Source organism: Marmota marmota, unplaced genomic scaffold (assembly GCF_001458135.2).
Source record: "Marmota marmota marmota unplaced genomic scaffold, marMar, whole genome shotgun sequence".
Classification (NCBI taxonomy): domain Eukaryota; kingdom Metazoa; phylum Chordata; class Mammalia; order Rodentia; family Sciuridae; genus Marmota; species Marmota marmota.
The window spans coordinates 1,583,084-1,602,013 of NW_026000016.1; the positions used below are offsets into that span (position 1 = coordinate 1,583,084).

The following is an 18,930-nucleotide window of genomic DNA, read 5'->3' on the forward strand; positions in this document are numbered from 1 at the left end:
AAAAAAAAAAAAAAAAGAAAAGAAAAAAAAAACAGGGCATCATTAGTTGTAATTTCCCTCTGCCTGCTTTCTTTTCATTCTTCCTTGTTACTTTCATGATTGTAAACCCCTTGGAGAGTTTTAAAAATTCCTAGTGCCTGGCTTTCATTCCAGGATGCAAATATATGAGGATGCACCTTGGTGTCAAAACATTTTAAAGCTCCATAGTTGATTCTAATATATAGCCAAGGATGAAAAACACTGCCCTGCCCTTAATTAGAGATTAAAAAATTAGAATCATTTAATGAGATTTTCTTGTTGAAAATCTGTACATGCCTAATTCCCATCCCCAATGGTTCAGAATTAGTTGATATGAATGGTTATACTTTGCATTTATGTTTGTAAAGCACACTATTGTTTGTTTGTTTGTTTGTTTGAAACATTGTAGCTATTGGAAAAAATGGATAAAAATTAGCCAGATGCAGTGGCACACTGTAATCCCAGCAGCTCAGGAGGCTGAGGCAGGAGGATCGCAAGTTCAAATCCAGCCTCAGCAAAAGCAAGGCGCTAAACAACTCAGTGAGACCCTGTCTCTAAATAACATACAAAATAGGGTTGGAGATGTAACTCAGTGGCTGAGTGGCCCTGAGTTCAATTCCTGGTACTAAAAAGAAATAAGATAGATAGAAGCATAAATAAAAACACTTTGCCAGATCACGTAAGTTAATATATTGATTATTGTTATGGTTTGGATGTGAGGTGTCTCCCAAAAGCTCAGATATGAGACAATGCAAGAAAGTTCAGAGGAGAAATGATTGGGATGTGAGAGTCTTAACCCAATCAGTGAATTAATCCCCTGATAGGAATTAGCTGGTAACTGAAGTGGTAAATTGTGGCTAGAGGAAGTGGGAATTGGGGGCGTGACTTTGGGGTATATATTTGTATCTGGCAAGTGGAGCCTCTCTCTTTGCTTTCTGATCATCATGTGAGCTGCTTTCCTCCACCACACTCTTCCACCATGATGCTCTGATTAACCTTGACCCACGAGGAATGGAGCTTGCTGTGTATGGATTGAGGCTTCTGAAACTGTGAGCCCTTCAATAAACTTTTCCTCCCCTAAAATTGTGCTGGTTGGGTCTTTCGGTCACAGTGATGAAAAAGCTGACCAAAACAATTAACATGTTTAATTTATTGGCTATTTTACGTTAACCAATTTGCACTCCATAGAGAATTCAACTTTTCTTCATTAAACATTTAAATATAACTTTTTGAAAAAATAACTGATAAATAATTTACACTTTCAGTAAAAATAAAAAAGACTTTTTAAGCATAATACCAAAGACTGAACCAATAAAGAATGATAGCTTAAACTATGCCAAGAGTAAAAATCTTTTTTTTTAAAGAGAGAGTGAGAGAGAATTTTAATATTTATTTTTTAGTTATTGGAAGACACAACATCTTTGTTTGTATGTGGTGCTGAGGATCGAACCCGGGCCGCAGGCACGCCAGGCGAGCGCGCTACCGCTTGAGCCGCATCCCCAGCCCAAGAGAGTAAAAATCTTGGCATCAAAAACATCATAGTAGGGGCTGGGGATATAGCTCAGTTGGTAGAGTGTTTGCCTTACATGCAAATAGGCCCTGGGTTCAATACCCAGCACCACAAAAAATAAATAAATAAATAAATCATAGTAAAACCGAAAGGCAAATGATAACTCTGAAATACGTGCTACATATATGACAGACAAAACTTTCTTAACATTTATAGAACGCGTGAATCATTAGTTCAAAAAAAATGGATATACCATCAGAAAAACATATCAAGGAAATAAATACATTATTTTTCTTTAAATTTAAAGTGCAAAAAAAGAAACCTATGAGAAAATGTCAAACATGTCTTCTACTTTATAAAAGCAAACTATGAAGGTAATAAGATACTATTTGCCTGTGAAATTGGCAAAGATAAAATGGAATAAGTTACAAGGTTGAATAGAAGCAGGTGTTTCCTTACACTGCCATTTAGAAGGTAAATTAGAACATTTTTTTTTTTAGAGAAAGCAATTTGATTACTGACATAAAAAGCCTTAAAATCTTATGTGGTCATTGAGCCAGAAATTCTGCATCTAAGCATTTGACCTACGGAAAGAATCATCTGTGCTACTGAGGTCCCTGTAGCACTTGGCTTAAGTCTTTGGGTATTAAAGAGACTGCACAGAAGGAACTGGACTCGGGCCCCTGTGAGCAGATTTATTTGAAAACTTTACCCTGCCAACACCATACCTGGCACCTCTCACTGATGTGACAGTGGAAACCACCTCCTTTGCAAGTGCTGAGGTTTTCCACTCAAATAGCCTGTTGACTTCATCTCCAGCAAATCACTTCTGACTCGGCAGTGAGCTCTAATGTAGCCAAATCACTCTTACCACACCGTACTGTTTGTAGGATCCCCTTATGGGCCCCTTCTATATCTCTCCACATGTGCAGCCAGTCCATAATAGTCACTTTCTTCGGGCAGCATTGTTGCCAAGAAGTCTGGGCATGAGCAGATGCTCCAGGTCTTTTGAGGACACTCTGCAGTCATCATCCTGATATCATTCGGCTCTTATCCAGTAGCAGTTAACTCTCTCCATCCCCAGCTTCTTTTTGGCCAGTTACCTCACTGAGTGATTTCCGGCTCCCAGACAACCTATGCCTTATAATACATGAGTGTGCTCTACCATAACTTGTCTCCCCTCCCCAACTCAAACACACATGGCCTCATTCATTCTAACCATACCTTGTCCTTTGGCAGTGGCAGTGCTTATAACAGTAAAACCCAGAGCAAATATAAGTGTCCAACAACAGAGGATTAGCTAAATATATTATGGTTCACTAACATGATGGAATACTATTTGACCAATAAAAATGATGCAGGGGGTGATTATGTAATAACAAGAATAACACCTACCTACATATTATAAAGAAAAAAAAGTTACAAAATCCATTAACTGAACACTATACAATAAGATGCTCTTAATTATAAATCTCTAGATTATGGGATTATGGTCAACTTCCCTTTTTTATTTCTATGAAAATGGATATGTATCCTTTTGAAAAAATACGACACTAAAATCAAGACAATGTGAAATGGCATATTAAAAAACTTATGTGCTTTTCATAAATGTTGTGCCTCAGAGGTTGTAGAGTCCACCATGATGGGCCTACTTTACCAGCAAAGCTGAATTTTCCCAGAGCACTGTGCAAAGTCACAATTCCCAGAGAACTAGACCTAGAGAGGAAAAGAGTTGACCACTACTCTAGAAATGAGTACAGCAGTTCTAAATGAAGGCCTTAGAGTATTGGTTTTAAAATATTTAGCATTTGTATTTCAGGTGAAATCTTACTTATCATTCCTAATCTGGTTGAAGTAGAAATTGGATCCTCTAGAGACCCCAATTCAACCTCTCCCACTTCCACTATTACCTTCTACCCAGGTTTTCATAGCAGCTCCCGAAAGCAGCCTCATAGGTTTCCAAATGACAACTTGATAAGCAAGTAGCAATTTATTTTAAGAAAGTCATTTCCACTGTGGCAACAGTTTTGTTGATTCAGGGTGTGAAATCCAGCTGAAGTTATTTGTACTTCCCAAACACACCCTTTCACCTATATGTACACCTGAGTTCCTTGAGGTGTAACCGTCCTCTGATGTCAAAAACTTTCTTCACCGTGTTCATCTACAACTCCTACAAACCCCAGATCCCTACTATTGTCCTTTATGACCTCTAACACTGTAGAGAAAAATTAAGCGTTTCTTCCCCTATAGCCCCATAGTAGTTTAACTATATCTTCTCTTATACCATTTTGTAACGTGGTGTCCAAGCTGGACTATGAATACTGTTTAAGGAAGTCCCACAGGTAGGATTGAAAACTCCTAGCCATGGACATACCTTCATGATGGATCTGTTTGTATCTGCTGGTTTATAGGGGGGTTGAGGAATCTAGGTAGTGGCAGGGGAGAAGAATCAAATAATGACCATGATTACAGGTTCAGACAATATAGGGAATCCTCGTGTAAGGAGAAAGTATGAGTCCCCTATGGAGCCGGGGGGCGGCGGGGGGATACCTCATAAAATGGAGTCTGGCTCAATAGGACAGCGGCAGTTCCCAGTGGAAAAGAAGGGCCATTATTTGAAATCGACAGGCAAACTGTTGATACATGTACATTCTGGGGATAAAAGACTGTGTTTCCAAACAAAAGAAGTCTCTAAACATCTCCAGAAAAATAGAATTCAGTGGATTGAAGTCAATATTCTAACTGGCAGCTGTAATCAGTCTATTAAAGCACCACAGGGCATCAAGTCATATCCCAAAGACAACCACAGGACTAACCATGTTTAGGGCAGGGACCAGCAGGCATGGTGGGAAGCAGCACACGGGACTCTGTGCCCCAGAGGGGCAGCTAATAGTAAAGCAGGAGCAACTGGATGTCCAATAGCCTGAACCAACACATGAGAACAGAAGAGACCCACCACGGATCTGGTTTTAAATTAGGAACAGGAACAAGATGGGAGAGGAAGAGGAGGTGCAGGTCCTGTCTTTAAAAGGTTGGAACTCAGCTAGCAAACTTGAGATGGAAATATTAAGGTGCACACATTTGTATCCACAGACCAGTAAGGGGGGAACAGTCAAACTATAATTTTATTCTTGTCATCTGTTTATATCACTTGGGATTGATATTATTCAGGCCTATGTATATCTGTGATATTATCACAGACACAAAAGGATGTGTTCAGAAACTGTGACACGGCAATCAATTGATATAGAGGTATTTCCAATGGTAATATTGGTGTTTCAAATGGGAAACTTTCTATTCCTTATTTCATACATAAAATAATGTAAAGAATAATTTTATTTAAGACTTGGAAAAAGAAAAGATACACAAAGATCAAAATTTTGTAGCTTTGAATTAAGTTAGTAAGGAGGATATAAATGTTCATAAATCCAAGCATTTTAGTCTACCTTAGTTTGATATAGTATAAAGTCCAGACTTCCACAAACTAATTGATATGTATGTATTTCAAATTATCTAAATAGAGCACAGAACGTTCTTACTTTTCCCAAATTGTCTAAACCTTATTCACCATCCATTCACACCCCATTTCTTTGATTCTGAAGTCCTACATGGAATAATACTATATTTAGAGTATACTTGCTTAGGTTCCAATCTATGTATTAAGTTTTGTATCTTTTTTGTTGTTGTTGTTGGATCATTTTATTTCTAATTCTGCTCTCTCAAAATCCAATATCCACAGGTTTGCCATGGTGATTATTCCAAATGCATTGTGATCATGAGATACTAATTATACATGATATCATTTAGTTTTCAGTTGCAAAAATTAGCCCTGTTTTTACCTATGTTTAAAAGATACTGTAAAGTGGACTTGATATCTACAGAATATTGTAAAAAAACAATAGATAAATATATATTTTCAGCTGCCCATAAAACTTTTTCCCAAGTACATTATATTTTAGGCCACAAGACCAATCCAAACAAATACAAAATTATTGAAATAATCTCTTATATCTTTTTGTTGTTGTTGTTGTTGGGAGTTCAATCCCTGGTACCCACCCAAGATTTATATCTTAATGTTTTTAATTATTAAGTTAAGTCCCAGGGGATAAATGGCAATACCCCATGAATTAAAAATTCACATAATTTATTATAGTAACATGCATATTAAAATGTGTAGGAGACTGAGTTAAAAGTTTGCATCAAAATGTGTATGTATGTACCCTTAATATTTACAAAGGTATTTTTTAAAATGTTAGTTTTTTTGGTGGAACTATTAAACCATATATAATTAACCCTCTACATTTGGGCAAAAAAGAGCTCAAAAAGAAGCATCTTAAAACAAAAATCAATTGTATAAGATGTTCTGGAGTCTTCTCCAAGACCAACTTCTTTGAAATCCTTTATTTTGATTCCCACAGTCATCCTTACTGCTGGATACAGAGAAAAATCCCCTTTAAAGCTCCAATTCATCACTAACTGAAATAAAATGCCATTAATTTATTCTCCTCACCAAAAATGTGCATTTTAAAAAAGAGAATTTTCACTTCAACAGAAAACACAGTCATCACAGTCTGCTTTCAAAATACATTTGTGGTTTTAAAGAGTCAAGAGATGAATTAAAGGATTTATATATTCCCAAATCTCTTCAGTTTAAGACAAATACACTTGGCTCTGGAGAACAGGTGTAATTGAGAGTGGTTTTTCCTCAATGGAGGAGGGAGAGGCTGACTGCCATCTTACTTCCTTGTCACCTGTGTCATTTTAAGTATAACAGCTCATCGTCTCCCACCTAAGAACAAAGTGCAAAATGAGAGGCTCAGAATTCCTGATGGCCTCCAAGTCAGTTTTGCTTTCATTTTGTGATTCAAGAAATACTGAAAGGGTGGTTGGTGGTGCCCAACCCATAAATGATTGACTGGCTCTAGTAGTTACCCTGTCACTCTGAAGCATGCTTCTATAGCTCATTCTATCCATCCCATCAGGAAGTGATCTTACAATATGTGCCGATTTCAAATGCATAACATGACAAAATCTCAGCCAAGCAATAAAATATTATACAAACTATGACATGAAATTAAATGTAAGCTAAAGGAATTTATGACTGAATAAACAACTGAATCACTCTGGAGGAATATGGTGTATCTTGGTTTTATTAGTGCGATCTTTGATTTTTGTATAATCCACAACTAAAAACACATAATTCTTTAGGACATTACTGTAATAGTCATAATAATTTCCATAGCAAATTAATTCATCTAAACTTAAAGATTTAAGACAGTTCCTAGAAAAAAATAAAATATAATTTCCTTGCTAGGATAACCACTAAAGTTTTTAGCATTAAATATTTGGCAAAATTTATTTATTTATCAGTACTACCAAAATGCAAACAAGAAATAACTGACTATGAAAGGAGGTTTAAAAATTGTTTTGTTCAGATATCTTCATTTTCAATGGAGTTATCAGTAATGTTAACCCCAAGAAATGGAATCATGGAACATACCATCAGAAAACAGAGTAGCAGAAAGATAAAAGATATATCAAACTTTTAAAAATATTTATATTCAGGAGAATACTTACTCTCTTCACTTCCTCTGAGGGGATATATCCTGATTTTTTCAATAATATCAACCAAGATCAAGGATAACAGAACCAGGGATACTGGGAGATCAGGTAAGGCATCAGGCAATAAATCTGCAGAGCCATTGATGTTCTTTTGAACCTGTTTTTAGAAAATCAATTAGACTCATTCAATGATTGTGCTTTTTTTTTGGTTGTAGATAAACACAATACCTTTATTTGATTTATTTATTTTTATGTGGTGCTGAGGATCGAACCCAGTGCCTCACACATGCTAGGCAAGGGCTGTACCACTGAGCCACAACCCCAGCCCTGATTGTTCTTTCTTTATTCAAAATTCTTTTAATACTCTGCTAACAGTGCTAAATTAATTATAAACACATATGATGAAAAATATAAAGTTTGGTTGTAAGCTTCTCAAGTTTTAAACTGCACAAGATTTTGAATCATTTCCAAGAGGGAATAAGGGTTCCCATAAATGGAAGAGTTCTTCACTGTAGATGAAGCTTAGTAAATGTGTGCAAAAATATAATAGCCAGTTCTCAGTAATAGTGGAATGGGCAATCCTTCCAAATCCACTGCTAAACAGAGCTTTTTGGCCTTTTAGATCTTCCAAGGAGGGACAGCCCAGGTGAACACAACTTGGCTTTCTTCCTTAATCTGCAGAAAAGGTACCTAGAAAAAGCCCTTAGCAAGCATCATATTAATGGTGAAATGTTGAAGGTTTTCCCTCTCAGATGCTACCATAACCATTTCTATACAGCATTGTATTGGAGGCCTTAGCCAGTGTAATTAGAGAAAAAAAATATACAGGTTAAGTACTGAAAATGAAGAAAAATAGTATCATTATTTATGGACTAGATGATTATATATGGAGAAAATTCTTCAGAATGGATGAAATATTTCTAAATACCAATGACAAAGAGTTAAATATGAGACTTTTGAGAAAATGATATCATTCAATGCAAATTCAAATGCTACTTGAATTTTTGTGGAAAATAACAAGCATTCTTAAAATTTATGTGGAAATACAAAGGGAAAGAAATTCCAGAAGAAAAAGAAGATAGGACAATTTGCTCTTCTGGGTATGCAGAACCATTATAAAGCTATAAGAATGAAGACAGTGTGGTGTTTGTTGGCACAGGAATTAAAAAGCAGGCAATGTGACAGATCAGACAGCCTAAAAATCCCAGGTTATGTGTATGTGCATCTTATATCAAAGCCAAGACTACAGAGAAATGTGGGAAGGATGGGCTTTTTACTAGTTGGTGCTTAGTTCATTGGATGTTATTTGGAAAAAATAAAATAAAATTTGGCTCTCAAGTACACAACATATACAAAAATCAGTTCCAGAGGGAATGTCAGTCCAAAAGAGAATGGAAAAGCAACACAGCCTCTAAAATGTAAGATGGTGGAATGTGTTTATGATTTTGAGGTTCAGTTTTACAGTACAACAAAATCTTCTCAAATATGTGTCCAGAAGCTTTATTCATAAAGAAAATAAACTGATAAATGGTCTGTTTTTGAGTTAGGAACTTCTGTTCTTCAAAAGATATCAGTAAGAGTATGAAGGGAAGTCAAGAGCACAAAACATAACCAACAAGGGCATTGTAATCTATGTAAAAGACACTTTCAAATCAACTCAAGTGTTGGTAAGCATGCATAGCAATAGGAACGCTCATTCTTTGTTAGTGGGTTCTGTACTGTAAAAATCTCTTTGGAAACTAGTTTGGCACTAGTTGTTGACAATTAAACACTTGAATATCTTATGACTCATCAGTTCTACTTCTATGAATTTAACCAAATGAAATATGGCTCATGTGTATAAAAGACTTGTTTAGGATGTGTACAGCGGAATTATTTTTAATAGCCAAAACTGGAAACAACTGAAATGAACATCAAATGTAGAACTGATAAATAACTTGAAATATTGGACTGGGCTTGTCTATGATGCCCAGAACAACTATGTTATGTTTTCATTCATTCATTTATTAACTGTAATATCTTTTTTTTTTTTTTTTTTTTTTTTTTTTTTTTGAGGTTTGGGGGTTTTTTGGTTCATTTATTTTGGCTTTTGGGGTTTTTTTATTTGTTTGTTTGTTTTTCTTGTTGATCTCTCTCCTTTCTTCCCCTTCTAATAGCCAAATTCTCTTGTTCTTACGTTCACGCTCTCTTTACTTGCTTTTCTTCTTTTATTTTTCTCCTTTTTCTTTATAGCTATCATTTGTTACATCTCTTCTGCTTTCTTTCTCTTCACATTTTAATATTCTAAACTTTCTTGTACCTTCCTATCACATTTTCTTTTCTCTTAATGAATTATATTTTTGCCATCTTTTAGGACTATTTGGTTTATAAAATTGCTACCCCCAGTTCATGTTGTTTCTGTTATTGGTATGGTAGATGGTATAGTTGACACTAATTGCTTACCATAATGCTACATCTAGTTCATAGTTATGTATTATTTTTGCTGTTGACAGTTGTTGACACACAAACTAAACATGCTCAAACTTCAATGATAATTTAATACAATGAATAGAAGAAATTAAAAAAAAAAACAATATAATGATCAGGATCCAAGTAAGAAGGCCAGGGGCTGGGGGCCCTCAGGTCTCACTCATGAACATTGACTGCTACAGCAACAAAAAATAAATTAATTAATTAAAATAAAAAGAGAACAAAAAGAGTGTTGATACTCTACAAGGGGTCCAAATCTAGACTGCTGAAAAGTGAGTTTATAATAATATGTTCCAAGACTTGAAACAAAATAATTGTCAACCAAGATTGCTGTAAACAGCAAAGCTATCCATCCTTCAGAATTGAGGAGGAAAGAAAAACCCTCTAAGACAAGCTGAAACTAAAAGAATTCATGATGACTAATAGGCACCACAGAAAATACTTAAAGAAATACTACACACAGAAGAAATCAAAAACAAATGCCAGAGCTCACAAATGGACAAATCTCACTTGAAGAATAATTAATCAAATGAGACACAGCACCAAATTAAACATTAGAAATAAATCAAAATGGCAGGAATTAATAAATGTCTCTCTATGATAACCTAGAAGAAATGAATACTTATGACCTGCCAAAATTTAATCAAGAGGACACAGAAAACCCAAACAGACTAATAACTAGCAATGAAATATAAGCTTATAATAAAAAGACTCCAAAAGTCCAGACCAGATGAATTCTCAGCAGAATTCTACCAGATCTTTAAAGACGAGCAAATGTCTATGCTCTTCAAATTATTTCATGAAGTAGAAAGGGATGGAACATATCCAAATTTATTCTATAAAGTTGGGTGAGTACATACTAAAGAAAAAATCTCTGATGAACTTGGGTGCAAAAATCCTTAATATAATATTAGCAAATCATATCCAACAATGTATTAAGAAGAGTGAACATTATGACCAAGTTGGTTTTATTCCAGGGTTGCAAGGGTGATTTAAACTGCATGAAACAATAAATGTAATTCATCACATGAAGAGAATTTAGGACAAAAATCACATAGCAATCTCAATAGATGTAAAGAAAACCATCAACAAAATTTGGCTTCCACTCATGAAAAAAAAAAATAGCACTGAAGAAACTAGAAATAGAAGGAACTTACCTTAATACCAAAAGACATATAGTCTACGGCAAACCCAAAGCCAACATCAATGAGAATGGGGAAAAGCTGAAAGCATTTCCTTTAAAATCAGGAACAAGACAAGGCTGTTTCCTCTCATCACTCCTATTCAATATAATACTAGAAATTCTAGCCAGAGAAACTGGGCAAGAGAAAAAACAAAAGGAGTAAAAATGGAAAAGGAAAAAAGTCAAATTATCACTGTTAGTAGATGATATGAGCCTATCTTTTGACGATGGGAAAACCTCCATCAGAACATAGCTAGAACTAATAAACTAGGGTTATAAAATCCACCAACAAAAATCAGTTGCTTTCCTATGTACTAATAATAAATCTAGTCATAAAAAAATCAGGAAAACCATCCCATTCACAATAGTTTTATTAATCTAACTAAAGGTTAAAGACCTCTACAATGAAAGTTATAGATCACTGAAGAAAGACATTGACAAAGAGAAAACAAGATAGAAATACCTCCCATGGAGAAAGGCACACTCATACACTGCTGGTGGGACTGCAAATTGGTGTAGCCAATATGGAAAGTAATATGGAGAGTCCTTGGAAAACTGGGAATGGAACCACCATTTGACCCAGCTATCCCACTCCGTGGTTTATACCCAAAGAACTGAAAAACCACACACTATCGTAACACAACCACATTGATGCTTGTAGCAGCACAATTCACAATAGCTAAACTGTGGAATCAACCTAGATGCCCTTCAGTAGATGAATGGATAAAGAAAATGTGGTATATATACATAATGGAATATTATTCAGCATTAAAAGAAAATAAAATCATGGCATTTGCAGGTAAATGGATGGAGTTGGAGAATATTATGCTAAGTGAAGTGAGCCAATCCCCCCCAAAAAACAAATGCTGAATGTTTTCTCTAATATGAGCATACTGATCCACACTGGGGATGGGGGTGGGGAGCATGTGAGGAATGGAGGAAATTTAGATAGGGCAAAGCGGAGGGAGGGGAAGGAGTGGGCATGGGGATAGGAAAGACGGTGGGATGAGATGGACATCATTACCCCAAGTACATGTATGAAGACATTAATGGTGTGACTTTACTTTGTGTACAACCAGAGACATGAAAAACTGTGCTCTGTATGGGTACAATAAATTGAAATGCAATCTGATATCATATATATCAAATTAGAATAAATAAATAATTTTTAAATGCCTTTAGGAACTAGAAAAAAAAAAGAAAGTCATATAAATAAAACCATACAGCATATAGTCAAAAAAAAAATAAAGAAAGAAAAGAAATACCTCCCATGTTCATGGGAAGGCAGAGTTAATATTAAAATGGCCATATTCCCAAAGCATACACATATTCAATGCAATCCCCATCAAAAAACAAATTACATTGTTCATAGAAAAAAAACACAGTTCTAAAATTTATTTTTAAAAACTAAAAGACCCAGAATAATCAAAGCAACTCTAAGTGAAAAAAGCAATGCTAGAGGCATCACACTACCTGTTCTTCAAATTATGCTAGAGAGCTACAGTAACAAACACGGCATGGTGTTGGCATAAAAACTCATGCACAAACCAATGTAACAGAAGGGAAGGCACAGAAACAAACTGAAACAGATACAGTCATCTGAACCTTGACAAAGTTGCCTAAAACATACACTGGAGAAAACAGTGCTAGGAAAACTGTTTATCTGTATGTAGCAGAATAAAACTAGAGCCCTGTCACCTTGCACAAAAGTCAACTTCAAAATTGATCAAAGACCTACTGATAGAGCACTTGCCTAACATGTATGAAGCAGTGGGTTCGATTCTCAGCACCACAGATAAATAAATGAATAAAATAAATGTCCATCAATATTGAAAAATATTTTTTAAAAAGACCTAGTAATTAGACCAGAAACTATTCAAATCCTAGGAGAAAAACGTAGGATCAACACTACAACATATAGGCACAGGCACTGATTTTCTCAGTAGAACTCCTAAAGCTCAGGAAATAATACCAAGAATAAATGGGATGATATTAAATTCACAAGCCTCTGCACAGCAAAGGAAAGAGCAATGTGAAGAGAGGACCTACACAATGGATGAAAATCTTTGCTAGCTATTCTTCTGACAGAGGATTAATATCCAGAATATACGAAGAATTCAAAAAATTTAACATCAAAAAAGGGAAAATTAAGAAATGCTCAAATGAACCAAACGGAAACTTCTCAAAAGAGGAAATACAAACAGTCAGGAAATGACTAAATAAAAAAATATTCAACATCTTTATCAATTTAGTAAATTCAAACCAAGTCAAAACTATACTAAGATGTCATCTCACTGCAGTAAGAATGGCAGCCATCAAGAATACAAACAATAAAATAAATGCTGCAGAGGAAGTGGAGTAAAAGTAACAATTTTACATTGGTGTGGGATTGTCCATTAGTACAACCACTATGGAAATAAGCATAAAGGTTACTCAAGAGACTAGGCATGAAACTGCCACACGACCCTGCCATATCTCCTCAGTATTTATCCTAAAGAAGTAAAGTCATTATAGTATAGTGATACCTGCCATGGCCATGTTTATAGTAACACAGTTCAAACTATCGAACCAGAATAAGTGTCCATCAATGTATGAACGGATTTGTAATATACATAAAGGAGTTTTATTCAGCCGTAAAGAAGAATGAACTTATATCATTTGCAGAAAAAATGGATAGAACTTGAGAACATTATGTTAAGCAGAAAAAGCCAAAGTCAATGTTTTCTTTCATATGTGGAAGCTAGAGAAGAAAAGGAAAAGAAGATTGTGGGGAGTGTCTCATGAAAAATGAAGGGAGACCAATAGAGTAAAGGAAAGATCTACTCCCTCCCAAGGAGAGGGATGAGGAGAGGAAAAGAGGAAATACTGGGAAATGATAATAACCAAATTATATTGTTATAACATGCACATGAACAAATATGCAAAAAACAGTTCCACCAATATATATAATATTTATACCAATAAGAAATATACCAGAAAAAAGGGTCCCTATGTAACCCTTCTTAAACCACATATAGGGCCCTCTTCCTTTCAACTTGACCTCAGGAAGAGGAAAGTGCCCTAACTTCCTGAGCCTCCTCTTTATCTAAATTATGTCCCTTGATTATCTCATCAATTTCCATGGCTTTAAATACCACCCACTTTCCCATGACAAATATATGCTTTCTCTTTTCCTGAGCTCGGAACTTGTAAACCTGTTTGACATCTCTGCCTGGATTTCAGAGGCAATTCAAACTTAGCCTGTCTGAAACAGAACACAAGTCCTCCTCCCTACCCCTTCCAATCCATCATCCAACCCTGTCTGATTTACTACCAAAATTCATCCTCTGCTACATTCATCCACTATCATCCTTCATCTGAAATATTTCCTATCTTGCCTCTTGTTAGCTAGTACTTCTCTTCTTGCCTACCTACATCCTGTCCATATTTTAAAATATAAAACACATCTTATCACTGCCCTGCTTAAAATATACAATGCTGGGGGAGGAGAAATTGGGAATTATTGTTTCATGGCCATAGAGCTTCCATTTTGCAAGATGAAAACAGTTTTGTGGACAGATGGGGGTGATGGCTCACAACAATGTCAGTGTGCCAAATGACATTAAATGGTATACAAAAATGGACAAAGTTATAAGTTTTATATTATGTGTATTATGACTACTCTGCTCAGAAATACATGATTCTTTTTTTTTACCAAACTCATTAAGTCAACCTTACCCTAAGACCACAATCTGATCTTATTCTCCAACACTTAATAACATTCCCTGTCTATACTACAGCTTAGTAAGCTCACACTGCATGCCAAGTACTGTAGAAAAGCATGCTACACACATCACCCAAACCCCACAATTCTCCAAGTGATGATGAAACTGATGTCAAAGGTTTAAATAATTTGCCCCAGTTCCTACAGCAGGAAGTGAAAGAAGAGTTCTAATCTGTCTTTCTGACTGCAAAATTCAATAGGTTAACCACTCTGAAGTGCTCCCCAGCTCTCTACCTTCTCCTTTCTAAGCAAGTTGCTCTCTCCTACTCCTTAAAAATTTTTATGTAATCCTCATAGTCATCCCTTTCCTCTGGAATATTCCCCTGCTTCTGTCTTGCCAAGTTTAGCTCAAATCTTGCCTCTTGAGACTTTTTCTGTCTCCTCTAAAGCACAGCACTCTTTTAATAAACCTAAATCCACACACCCCATGTACAGGAAACATGCTGGGTGCAAGGCCCCAGGGGGTGCTGACAGGAGTGGGACTGGGGGTGAGGCAGAAAGAATGAGTTGAAAAAGAAGACACCTCCCCTACTGTCAGCATTAAGTTATGATGACTCTATTCTCTGGACTAATAAAGGACTTGTAGAGGGAGGTCACATAAAGGGCAGTAATTTATTACACAGTGCTTTAAATTACCTTAATTTATCAGGTGTAATTGTGTAGTCTCCACAGTGGACTACAACATCCCTGAGGAAGGACGCAATGCCAAAGGGAGTCAGGTATTACCCTACAGTAGCCTGGGAATAGCACTAGCTAGAATGAAGAGTGTGTAGGAGGAGTTTGAACAAGTAAGCACAGTCAGCAGGTAGATGGTTTTGAAGTCCCGGCTAAGTTCTGGGATACAGTGAGGGCATCAGGTATGTATGTGGCTAGTACACAGGATGTCAGCTTGTAGACAGGACTGCCACGCTGTCAGGCTACTCAGAAAACACTTACTTAAAAAGGGATTGAGTGAATGGGAAGTGGAAAGTGGAAAGAAATTCAAACAGGTGAATTTATAGCTTTTTAAACAAACCCTTCGGGTGGACTAGTGGATTACTATGAACATGAAGGATTTCATAAGGATTCTCCAGCTAAGATGTTTAGTAATGACTCCCCAAGGAGACTAAGAAGATATGACATCCATCACAAATTCAAGTGGGACTTATAGCTTATCAGGTAGTCATAGTGTAGCCATTATTTTGTTGTAGCACAGAGGAACATGTTGGTAGTGATACTGGCACAAACACATATGCTGAGCTGCCAGTCAACTGAAAGCATAGCAATACAATTATGTACCATATAAAACACTCAATAATGATAATAAACTACTGTTACTGGCTTATGTATTTACTATACTATACTTTTGTTGTTATTTTAGAGTACACTCCTACTTATTAAAAATGCTTCTGGGATGGGTATGGTGGAGAGAGAAATGATGAGAAGATACCTACTAATGGGTATGAGGTACAGTTGGATAGAAAGAATAATTTTTTATGTTCTATAGAACAGTAGGATAACCAGGATTGACAACAACTAACTTGATATTTAAAATGAGCTAGGAGAGAAGAATTTGGATGTTTCCAACTGGAAGAAACAATAAATGTCTGAGGAGATAAAAATGCCAATGACTCTGAATTTATCATTACACAATGTGTATGTGTTTTGAAATGTCACACTATACCCTACATATATTATAATTACTATGTATCAATTAAAAATTAAAACATATTTTAAAAACAAAGAAAACAGTTTAAAATTAATTTAAATAGTTTTCCATAAAAGTGTATGCCCTGTTATGCCAACAGTAGCCTCATACATCTTGTGTTTATGGCTCTATTGATTGCATCAAGAAGCACATTTCTCAGAACCTATCTATGTTAAATATATATGGCTGTACTGCCCCATCAACAAGCACTGGGAGTAAATAAGGGGAAGAAGCAAAACACCAGTTGATGAAGGTTGCCAGACCCTAGAATTAATCAACAAAACGGTTTTTTTTTTTTTTATGTTTCCTTGAATGAAAACAATCAGGACAAATAGTCCAACATTGGATCTGAATACACAAAATTTTGGGAAACGATGCCAGAAAGTCAAGTATATGGTGATCCCAGAAATAAGGGTCTAATTGGAATAAGGTAGACAATAATAAGGAATAGGAAGCTGATGCAAGAGAGAGGAGACAGAAGTTATGGGATATGGGGACATTGCATATGGTGGGGAGAGAAAAGAAAAAGTATACTCTTGATGATTTATGGGATATGGTGGGGAAAAGAAGAGAAAAACTACAGTCAAGCGTGACTACGTTATTGACACTGAGTGTGTGAGAAGGTAACAGATCCACAGGCGTGTTCTGGAAGGAAGTAACCGTTAAGCACCAGTGTTTGATTAATGGTATTTTGCCAATGAACGATCTCTCAAGGTGCTAAAAAGAATAGGCTCTGCTTCATGCAGATTAGCCAGTCTGGGCAGCAGTGCACAGCTGTTACTGATATGGTGTGTCTCTTCTGTGTGTGCTGCTGCAGATAGCCAGGTGCTCCCGAGACCAGGCTTTGGACACACAGCAGTCTCATCTCAACTCTTCCTTGGCTGTATGATTTTTAACTCCTGTGCTTCAATTTCCTCATTTGTAAAAAATGGGGACTATGGTTCTTAAATGGAAGGATTAGGGATTTAACTAAAAAGAGTCCAAAGCGTTTAGAATTATGCTTAAGACATAGAAAATGTTCAATAAATATGTGTTCTTATTTTACTATGAGTATACCTACTACCACACTATTACCACTACCCAACACACAGCAGCAAACTCTCCCCAAACATATTAAGGATTCAAGCAAAGTAAAATGTAACCTAAAGTATAGGGGTCTTTGAAACTTGACACCACCCAGGATTCCTGACACGTCATAGTCTAAAGTAGTTGCACTCTGAAGGACCCAAGGGAATTCCTGAGATATGGCTCCGAGTCCACAGACAGTCTGGGAATCTCCATGAACCCTCCAGGATTATCTTTCCCCCAAGGTGCTTTCTTAGTGGAGAGCTGCTCTAGTTTCAGGTTAGCCTTGTAGCTCACTGGTTTCGCACATTTATTGGTATTCCAGGAAAAGGTCTCCCTCGTTTATTGCAATATGCACTTTGGTATTTGGAGATATATCTTTTCTTTACTCCTCCCAATATCTCCCTGGTCCATTATGAATTATTTCAGGCGACCCTAAAAAGGAATAATAGTTTTAAAAGAATGAGGAAGTGTTAATAAGTAAAGGAAAGAGCACTGGATTATAGTTCAGGTTCAACTGTTGATTCAGTGTATAGTTATGCTCTGTGAAATTGTTTCCTCCCTTATAAAATGGGAATTAGTCCAATTGGTCAACTTTACAACACCATCATGCAGGTTAAGTAAGAAATTGAAACATAAAAGCAACGTATAAATGCAAAATATTTGATAAGATATTAATTACATCACTATATTGGCACTCATTAGTCTCAAAACATAGAGATTTAAAATATTCTCCAAATTCAAGGAATATCACTGATAGCATATAATTGTCTTCAGTGTTATCATCACATCTATCACTTATCAAGATCACTCCAAGGACTAAACAAAATCATGTTTAAATAACTATGATAAATTCAGCCTAAGGTAATAACACTAGCATTCATTGAGTCCTTACTATCTGTTAGGCACTGTGCTAAAGTCTTTATATGCATAATCTTATGCAGTTTCTTAAAACACACTCCAAGGAGGAAATTGGATTGTCTCTGTTTTGTTCATGGGAAGACAAAAGTTCAAAGAACTTACATAACTCACACAAACTCTCAAAGTCAATGTTAAAGCTGGGATTTGAACCCAGCTCTGCTCTTTCATAGCTATATTCCTGGGACAGACTCTACTAGCGCATAGCTCCCTCTCTTTGAAGACTAGCCTCAAAGGTGCACGGTGCCAATATGAACCTTCAGGGAGGCTCCCAGATACTCTCATCAACATTAAATTTGTGCTTATTAAGGATCCATGAAATTTCAAATATACAACTATTGGCCTAATTATTCTTCAAAAATAATTCATACTTTCAATCCCTACTTTTCTAACAGTGGCAATAAAATTTGTATCATCATCATTTAGCAATTAAGATTTGACATATCGTATGTATTAACATGTATAATATCCAAATGCAAAACTTTGGGAATCATATATAAATAACAATGGAATATCCATCTTTGGAGAAATGTATCCTAATGATATTAAGAGAGTTGCAATTTCTTGAAATACTCTTGGCATTGAAAATCAGAAAGAATAAGAGATTCAAGATGGCAGATTAGAGGAAGGTTGCATTCCTAGTTGCTCCAGAGCTGGGGATTCAAGTAGTGAGAGTACTTCTTCTCAGTGAGTGGATAAAAGAATTCACTGAAATGCAATATTGGACCAGCAGAGATTCTGAGAGACCCAGAAAT

General features: G+C 36.0%; 1 protein-coding gene across 1 annotated transcript in view; it reads right to left on the bottom strand.

The window, feature by feature from the left end:
- Window positions 1-18,930, bottom strand: part of Tmem236 (transmembrane protein 236) — a 50,000-nt gene that overhangs the window by 18,296 nt on the left and 12,774 nt on the right. The window contains exon 3 of the mRNA XM_015483280.2: window positions 7,106-7,247. Within this exon, the coding sequence (XP_015338766.1) occupies window positions 7,106-7,247 (142 nt within the window). The remainder of the gene's footprint in view (window positions 1-7,105; window positions 7,248-18,930) is intronic.